This window comes from Argiope bruennichi, chromosome 1 (assembly GCF_947563725.1).
Source record: "Argiope bruennichi chromosome 1, qqArgBrue1.1, whole genome shotgun sequence".
Taxonomy (NCBI): domain Eukaryota; kingdom Metazoa; phylum Arthropoda; class Arachnida; order Araneae; family Araneidae; genus Argiope; species Argiope bruennichi.
Genome location: NC_079151.1, coordinates 119,246,497 through 119,256,858, shown reverse-complemented (window position 1 = coordinate 119,256,858; position 10,362 = coordinate 119,246,497). Strand labels below are relative to the sequence as shown.

Here is a 10,362-nt window from a genome sequence, read left to right as displayed (position 1 = left end):
TTTAAAAAAAAGAAATATTTTCTTCTCCCTCGAATAAATTGGAATTATCTCAAAAGTCTCCGAATTAAACATTGTCATAAGATTTTTTAATAAGACAAAAAAGCAAAGGTACAGCCGAAAGATTTTATCCCTGAACTCACTTTAAAAATATAAAGAAATCTGGTTAGTTGTTATGAAAAATGTTAAAAATTTTAATAAGTTTATTTTAAAAATAAAAGAAACACTTTAACCCCCTCCCAAAAAAAATCTTATTTTGTTTAAGAAAAATATAATTTAACAATAATTAAGCACAGAAATTTACTGTTAATTAAATCATAGCTGTATATATTATCTACTGTATGTAGAACATTTTCAAAGGCCTTTTCGTGTTAGTTTGTGCCTTTTTATGTCATTTATCTGGATTATTCGTTATTGCCATATCATCTAATTGTAATCTTAAGATTGCTGCATCAGTGTATAAAATGGGATTCACATAAAATGATTATACCATTTAAAATTTGCTTAGAATTAGACAAAAATATCATTTTATATTGAAAGTTAGTATTTAAAGGAAAAGGGCTATTAACTTTTAAAAAAAAATACATAATAAAAATTCTAAATGTTTTAACAGCATTCAATATAAAATATTATCATACATGATAATATTATAATTAACTTTAATATCACAATGATAAGGCCTAAAGGAATATTGTAAAACTCCAGTAAAGATTACATTCAAATAAGAGAAAATTATTTTTGAAGATTGTGAATCTATCAAAAATAATTTGGAGATAAGATTTTTTTAAACATACTTTCGTTAGAAGCAAAAAGATATCCATTAAAAATGATCGAAAATATCTGTGAAACAATGGAATGAACTGCATTCAATTGAAATAAAAAAAAAAAGTAATATTTCAAATAATATCACAGAATTATTTTTTTTAAATGTTTTAGAAAGATTAACAAAATAGGCGTCAATAAAAACATATTTATTTTTAGATCAGTATTCGGAAACTATAAAATATTTTGTCATGTATCGCAGAAGAAAAGCAAGAAATTTAAGAATATGATACTATAAAAAAGTTTAACTTTTTACAAGTGCGAAATTAATTTCATTTTTATTGCAAATAATATTTAAAAATTATTTCTAAAAATTAGGAAAAAATTTCAGGTCATTCAATTTTAGTTGCGTTGAAGAGATGGAATGTTCAAAATTTAAAATGAAGGAAAAATCATTTTTGTGCAATAATATGTTTTGAAGTAATTGGGAGAAAACATCAAAATTCATCTTAATTTCGAAAATCAAAATTCAATCACAATTTGAAAAAAATCAAAATTTGCAGTTTGAATTTTATTGCAAATAATATTTAAAAATTATTTTTTTAAATGTGAAAAATTTTCAGGTTATTAAATTTCAGTCCATTGAAAATAAAGAATGTTTAAAGTTTAAAATGAAGAAAAAGTATTTTTTTGAGCGAAATACTTTTAGGTAAAAAACACCAAAATTTGCCTCAATTTGTAAAATCAAAATTCAATCACAATTCGAAAAAATTGAATAATTAGTTTAAATTTTATTAAAAATAATATTTAAAAATTATTTCTAAAAATTTAAAAAATTTTCAGGTCATTAAATTTTTGTCGCATTGAAATGGAAGAATGTTAAAAATTTAAAATGAAGGAAAAAAAATTTTTGAATAATATTTTTTTTTGAAGTAATTGGGTGAAAACACCAAAATTTGCCTTAATTTAGAAAAATAAAAATTCATTCACATTTTTTAAAAATTCAAAAATTATGTTTAGAAAAAAATATTAAGCTATTTAATACTTTTCAGATAAGATAATTTAAAATTTAATAGCTCTTTCCTGATTGTTTACATCAGCGGTTCTTAACCTATGGGTCGCGACCCAAAATTGGGTCGCGAAGCATATTTCTTGGGTCGCGCTGAGTCGAACCAAAAAAGTTAGTAATACACCAAATTTCAGACATTTTAGAAATGACGACTTGAATAAATATCAACAATTGAAAATGAATGCGATTAACAACCGAAAAGCCAATAATTGTTAAAGAAGCCCTAAAAGTATTATTGCCCTTTGCAACAACTTATATGTGTGAGGTTGGTTTTTCGGCTCTGTGTGTAATCAAAAACACTTATTGGAACAAGTTAAATCCTGAAATAGATATAAGGTGCTCCTTGACAACCATTCAACCGAGGTTTTGAAGATCTTTCAAAATGTATTCAAGCACAAGGTTCTCATTAAAACTGTATGACTTGCATTTAAAATTTAAAAGACTTAAAGACTTAGATTGATTTTTTTTAGAAATAAGTTAAAATGTCAATTATTTTCAAAAAGTTATAAATATATTTTAATTTGGTCAATAAAAATTATTAAAAACACTTGATTATTAATTAAATTTTCCTTGGATCGAAAAGTACTTTTGTTTATCTTTATTATTAAAAAAATAAATAAAAAATTTGTAAGTTGAAAAAAATCATTATCGTAGGATTGAAGATTTTTTAAAAATACGATCTAAAATAAAGCAATGAAAAAATTTTGACTTTTTCTCAAATATTTCTCAAATTTGGGTCGCGGCTTAAAAAGGTTAAGAACCACTGGTTTACATTATAAAGTCATGAAATCGATATTTATACACATATATCAAGTTTTAGTATTAATAGATATTGCTTGTACATTATTTTGCACATTTTCCACCAAAATAGAGTAGGTAAATACTGTTCCAATAGTTGCCAACAAGAAACTTCGTTTTAAAGGAACTATTTTCCACACGGTTAAACATAACTCTTTCTCTACCATTCTTAAAAATTGTTCCTGGGCCTCTGTGTACTTCCTTCCATTAGTAATTTGCATATGAGCTTTATGCGATAAGCTTGAGTTTACTTCATAAACTAAAGATGCTGACAATGTCATACTAATAAATGCGACTGAACTTGTCACAAATAGGAATAGCACTGCGCACATGCTATATATAGAATGTTCCTCGGGGTGTAGCCACACAGCTACGCCCAAATACATTGTTGAGGCATTATAAAGTGAAGAAGTGAACATTAAAATTGATGTCTTTGAATCAGTTATCTCCACCAGCTGTCTGATGAGCAAGTATTGACTTAGCACAAGTTCTGCCTCATGCTTTAGTCCACTTTGGATGGATGCTGAAAAGCTGTCCATGATGCACTTCAGATTCAAGCAAAGACACACGTAGAATATCGCAAAGATATTCATAGGCAACAGAAGAAGCAATAAAAACAGCAAATACAGTGATATTAAAAGGATTATAACAAATTGCTGCATGGGCTTCTTCCCAAATAGAATTAAACTAGCTTCGCTGTCCTCCATTGATAGTAGCGATAACACGAAAAAGGGTAGAAACATAGAAAAGCTCAATAATCCAGAAAAATGTGCCCATTTCATGTATCTGTCTAATCCGGAAGTATTTAGTGCCTCAGACTGTGCAATGACTTTTTTTGAAAGCAAGACAAGATCATTCAGGCTTGTGCAAAGAATTAAGCGATGAATCACTGGAACAAGTCTCACGAAGAAGTTAGCCGTACCAAGAAACGCTTTTCCCTGGATCAGAATTGAAACGTTGAGAGACAAGTCACCAAAAATAATTATGAAATTAAGCAGCCAAAATACTACTTTTTTCCAATTGCGAAAATAGGCAAGCCTCCTCACAGGAAAAAGAGCACAAAGGCCAAACATCAAAAATATAGAATAATGGAAGCGATTTTTACTTGTTGACTTGTCCATTCTCACTAATCCAGTTTTGCACAGGTACATCTTTAAAAACTTCATATTTCAAAGCATAAAGTGAGAATGGACTAAAAGCTGATTTTTATTAAAAATATCTTAAATCGATTTAAGCAAACACACATTAGTTAAAAAATAATAGGACAATGTTTTTACCTTTATCTAATCAATTAATCATCCAACAGACTTGAAAGTTTGGAAAATATGTTGACAGCAATACAAAATTATACGTAAAAGATTACTTTTTTAAAATTGCATTAATAGATATTGTTTCACTAGAGAGAAAGATGACACAAACAAAATTTGAAAGATACAGAACATAGCAAATGCTTTTCCCATGTTTATCTGTCCAATCTTTCTAGTACCATTACGTTCATGCGCAGATTTTAAATCTTTATAATATATCAGATAAAATAACAAGATAATACTTTGCCAGAGATAATATACACTTTATTAAAGCCTTCTAATAAAAAATATTTCAAATCTATCAGAGTAAGCATAGATTTTGTTATGAGATGCAAGGATAAATATTAATAAGATCCATTATACAGTAAAATCGATTTACGTCGACAACATGCTGCATTCATTAAAAAGGAAATCATTTTAAAAGGTTGTCGTCGCTTAGAGTCAAAATATTGATCAGTAATTTCTTGAATGCCTTTATGATTTTTAATTTTTTTTTTCTTTTAGTTTATTTTAAAATAGTATTTATATCAATGACAAAGAGCAGAAAACGGTATTCAGTTAGGCCAATCAATCTATATAGTAATCTTTGATAAATTATTTCTATCATATCAAAAACAAAGTTTCATTTTAAACTATGCATGCACAATACTCACTGAAAAAATCGATATAGTGGTTATTGTTGAGGATCTCTGTTGCCATTTTTTCTTTTTGAAAATGTGTAGTGAAGTTGTGCTTTTAAAATTTCTCTTGAAAATGGAAAATGGTAAGGGTGGGCAGACGATTATTGATTCCATATCTAAAGATCAAGAGCTTTCAAATAAATTTAAAAAATTACAAATCGGTAATGGCTGTAGCTGGACAAATTACCCTTTGGGTTTTTTTTTTTCTTATTATTATTTTCAAATACATAGATTGTATCTGAGTGAATCAACTTGTATTTAATATTTGCACTTTTATTTAAGAAAAGGTACTTTCTTACAGATAGTTTTGGAATGTATATATAGATATATATGAGAAATAAAATATAACATGGCAAAAGAGTATTATATATATATATATTCTAACATATTTTTTACTGTATAAATATGATATATAAATAAACAATTACATTTCTGTACAAGTAATATGAGAAAATAAAGCTTTTAAAAATATATAGTAATTTTTTTCGTGAATTTTTCAATAACGATGTCTGAGACTAATTCGTTTTATATAAAAAAGAAAACATCCTTTAGCTGGAAATGGAAATGATTTTTCGGGAAAAGCATGCTTGATTTAATCAGTTGTTTCGTTTATCTTGTCTTTCTTTAATTTATCTTGTCTTGCATTATCATTCTTTTGGTTGAATGAATCCTTATTACATGTAATACTGATTAATCATTTGTTTATCAGTGTTTCTTATTTATTCTGTAAGCATGAAAGAATCCTAATTTCAAGGTGCTCGGCTGCCAATTTAAGCTTCAAAAATCGGACACGTAAATTCAATGAAAATACCTAACTCACGTCTTATTTAATAAAACAGAAATTCAATTGAACTTCAAATGGTTATGAGACGAAGTAATGGTATCATTTTTCTGATACACAAACAAATTACAGTTGCATTTGGAAGTGATACTTATTTGCATTTTAAAATGTGGTTCTTGATAATTTCTGTTGCATTTTAGTCCTACTCATTTAACTTTCTAAAATATCACTTTTTTTCTAATAACAATATGTTAAAAAAATTTTGGGAATAAGATTGATTTAAGAAAAGAAGTTTATTTGTACTATTAGATGTAATTCATTTAATTAATCACTTTTTAATCATTTATTCACTCCAAGACATTTCGTTATGATTTAATAAAGATAAGTTTTTTTTATTATTATTTTTTTCATCAAACAATTTATTGTTATGCCAGTCTTTTCACCATGGGACTTTAACCATTTCTAGGGCCGTGAGAAGTATGCTTCCCACCAAATTTATCAATCTTTGTATGAATTTATGTAGGTTGGCATCAGTTCTGACAAATTTTTTTAGAAAGACAGAAACTTAGATGCTTCAGTTCTTTATCTCAGACAAAATAATGTGTCTTGATTTGTTACTTAATTATTACTTAACCAAATTAATTAATTAATCAAATTAAATTTATCTAATAAGCTAAATGAATCCCTTTTCTTATTCTAATTTCAAGCCTAAAAATATTTCAACATAATATGACTAGAAAAAAATGGCCCTTTAAAGGGTTAATACATTTTGCATCTAAATAAAGTTTAGTTGATACTTTGGATTTTAAAGCCGAATATGTAATCAAAGTGTTTATTAACAAAATTTTGTTTCTGAAGTTGTGAATATACAATACCTCTAATAACCATGGATATTAAAAAAAGAGCGAAGAGTTTCATCACTTTTATGGAATCAGAAAGTGAAAAACAAACAATATTAATCCTTATTAAGGGCTAAGCGAAATCTCAAATAACCTCTTAAAATGAGGATACTGACTTTTAATTAGAAAAACCCCCCTCCCAACTTTTCATGCAATTAAAAAATATTATACATTATTAGATTCAGCTGACACCACGGTTTTTATTTTATTCCCTGTTGAAGATTCAAACATTTCAAATGAATTTTGTTTATATTTTTGAAATCATTACCAAAGTAATAAGTTATTAACTATATCAAGCAGAAAATTTTCTAATTTTGATTTGATCTCAAAAAGTATAAATATTGTTACCAATGCAAAACTCTTCACTGTTTGTTTGAAACAAGTGACAACGTTGAAGAGTCGATTTTTTTTTTTTGAGAAATTATGCATCTTTTTTATTTAATAGTCTTTATGTTTGAACAGAGTTCTTCATAAAACAGTTGGAATTTTATTTCTAAGGCTATTTTTTGGAGAAGTTTGACTGCTTTTTATATTTGCATTTACATGAGTTTTAATGCTATTTGTACCCTTAGATGCTATTTTCTCAAATTCTAATCTGTGTTACAATTTTCTGACGATAAACCTCATAAATTAAATTCTAATGCATATTTTTTTTTCAAATTTCGTATAATAATTTCCCAATATGTTGTGCAATTCCTGAACTTGAAAATAAGTGATCCATTTATTTCGAAATATTTTACGGTTGTTTTAGTCCTTCGTAATGTGAAAGAAATTGAAACTTTCATGTTATTTATCAATAGAACCCCAATATTTAAAGAATGGATAAAAAAACAGATTACTTTTTACTTCAAGGACTAGATAATATAATTTTTAAGCTATCTGTAATATTTTAAGCAAATGATTCGATAAATTTCTAAATTATAAGATTTTTGCTTTATACCTCTTTTGAGCTAAAGAAAATAGCTTTTTTTACCAATTTTTGAAAGGCATTTGCCACGTAACTGGTATATTTTTATTTCATAGATGTTTTTTTCAATCTTTTTGCGCAAATATTCAAAAATATAACTAGTTCCAAATTTTTTTCGAACAATTCATCCCGAATGTAATCACATACATTATATCTTTTTCTAATGTTTAATCTTCCTGAATACCCAATCAAAATAATCACTACGAAACGTGCAATGGTCCCAGAAATCCAAAAACAGACTCCCAGTAGAAAAATAATTTTAAATCTGGAAGCAACAATCTAATAATAATGAGATGTACGTTTTAACGTTTAATGTATTTTATTTTTAATAGAAATATAAAGAAAATCATTAAAGCTAATATTTGTTTGCCAATATCGTAGTGGACTTATTAAGTATTTTAGATGACTAATGGCTGGCAATGACCCCTTAAATGCAACTGATTCTCAGAAAAGTGAGATGCTATTGTTTATACCAAGCACTAAATATAATTACCCAATAATAAATTTTACTTCGTTTCAAAAGTTGAAAAAGTATATTTTTCATGATATTAATTTAATAGTGCAAAATTTCTCTTGAATTTTGATAATTTTTTAAAACCTTTTTTTTTATCTGATTTCTAACAATAGGTTAGATTGTTCCCTTGAATTTTCAACCGTTTTTCTTATTGCACCAAATATCTAATTGTAGAGTTTTCTTTTATTGAAAGCTAAGGATGAAGGATTCTTTTTAATATCTGTGTGAGTTCACAAGACAGATAAAAATGAGAAATTACAACAGCACGAAATTTAGATGAACTAGATAAGTTTTAATAGTCCTATGATGTAATGGTATTGCCTCCGTTAGAAAGGTTCATATACAAAATAAATAGAACTAAAGTAAGACATTTAAAATAATAAGACTTTGCCTGACAATGTGACGAAGGAATCATGAAGTTATATCTAAATGATTTAAATTAAATATAGCCAATATCCCCAGCGAAATAACATAAACTGAAATGAAATATAATCAATATAACCAGCAGGTTACAAAAGGCAATTAGTTTTGAATATATGTAAAACTCTGTAGGTGCAATTTTATGTTTTTATTGTGCATTTATGTCATGTAATGGTGTCTAATGAATTGCAAAATTATCTTCTGTATTTCATATTTTATTACCTTAAAATAAATACGCTTACATATAATTCTGAGTCTCTTCAATCATTTCTAAACGTTAATGTATCATCAAGAGGAATGTCTTGTTAAAGCCTTCGCATACAATGACGAATTTGACTTAGAGAACAAATTATTAAATTTTCAATTTTAAAACTTAAAGTGAAAAATATTAAGCAATTTAAAATGCAAAAATCACTCAAAATGCATCATTCTTAAAATGCCCTTGTATTGTTACAGGATAATAATTGCCACCTACAGGATATACCATCTAATTCGGAAGTTAAGTAAATTCATATTTCAAGAGGTTAAAGAACTTTTATTACTTAAGGGAGGTTAATAGTTATGTTTAAGTAACTTAACTATTTGGTGGTAACTTTAATATTTAATATATTTGAAATTCAATAACTAAGCAATAATCACCTAATCATACATAAACGAATAAATGGAATACAGCCAATTCAAAGACTTTGTATTGGAAGAAGGGAAATCAGAATTTAAAAATATTTAAGAACGAAAATTTTGAAATACTAGAAAAATTATTATTATAACTTAAATTTATATTCGATATAAAAAGTTATAATGATTAAAAAACCAATAAAAATATTAATAATTAAATTTTGGACATAGTTTGTAAATTTTAGATTTAAAGAAAATGAGATGAAGGCTTGATATCCACCAAGTCCCATGGACTCAAATACACTTTCTAAGAGACTTTAAAAAGTCTGTTAAGTTAATAACTTAAGACTTGGGGTTGGAAAATGGAAATGCTTTAGAAAAGATATCCATTTATTTTGTAGCAGCGATCAGAATTATTAGAGCGTTATACATTCTTCAGATTTCATAAGCTAGGAGATCTCTCGGAGAGGTTCATATTTGAAGATGTATTGCTTACAAATAAATATTCTACTAAGCCAATTCTTCATTTTAAGCTTTAATATATTTTCTTTTTGTAACTTATAATGCTTATACGTGAAACTTTCACACAGCAAAATACAATACACATTCATAAAAAGTCGTTTCATGCATTGCATATGATGAGTATGATTACATAAATAATGAGATGAAAACATATAGAGAATCCATTACTCAAAATGCTGGGACTGTGCAGGGGATTCGTTCTTTCTATTCGTTCTTTCATTTTGAGACAGAATCATTAATTTCTGCGTTCTGTTTGCTTCTTTTGTAATCCTTTGTCATAAAATCTGAAAAATACAAAGAAAAAAATATTAATGCTTCGCATAAGCTAAAGAAAATCACATTAGCAAAATATTAATGATAAATGCATATATTCTGCATTAACTTTATTTTATAATAAAGATAATGCAGCTGATAAGGCTAATTATCATCCAGCCGATTCCCATAAGTGAGGGAAGTAAGAATAAATAGAAAGTATTTCTTCTTCAAATAGAAAGTATTTTCTTCTATCACGTGACATTTTCCGAACAATCAGAGTGCATCTGCCAGAATGGACTGCAAGCCGGTAACGTGAGCAGCCATAATTGAAACTGAAATCAAAAACGAAATCTGAAACTTTAATTGCTAACTTTCATTTTTTTTTCCACCCTCCGATTTTCAATGATATGTACAGCCAAAATGTATGTCATTAGTTTCTAACATAATTTTTAATTCAAATGAGAAGCTTTATCGTTCTTTTAGTGGAATCATTATTATGACATTAATTTATTGAAATTAACCTTATAATAAAGCGAAGGTCTTGCTCTACGGAAAGACAAAATGTAGATCTATTTTGATATTTCCATTACTTGAATAAAATGCCCCCCCCCCAAAAAAACCAATCTAAATTCTTAACAATATCAGTTACTTTCGTAGATGCTTCCAAATGTGGCCGAGATACACAGGTGGGCACATGACGCCACAAAACATCAGATATGATTGCTGACTTTCTGGGTTAGTTTAGTTATATTAACGTCCCGTTTGAAGCAACACTA

At 27.1% G+C, this 10,362-nt stretch overlaps 1 protein-coding gene across 2 annotated transcripts in view; it reads right to left on the bottom strand.

Moving 5' to 3' along the window:
- Positions 1-8,435: 8,435 nt before the first annotated feature.
- LOC129968130 (feline leukemia virus subgroup C receptor-related protein 2-like) overlaps positions 8,436-10,362 on the bottom strand; it is a 66,938-nt gene continuing 65,011 nt past the window's right edge. For both annotated transcript variants that reach the window (XM_056081959.1, XM_056081952.1), the window contains exon 11: positions 8,436-9,615. In XM_056081959.1, the coding sequence (XP_055937934.1) occupies positions 9,548-9,615 (68 nt within the window). In that variant the 3' untranslated portion in view covers positions 8,436-9,547. The remainder of the gene's footprint in view (positions 9,616-10,362) is intronic.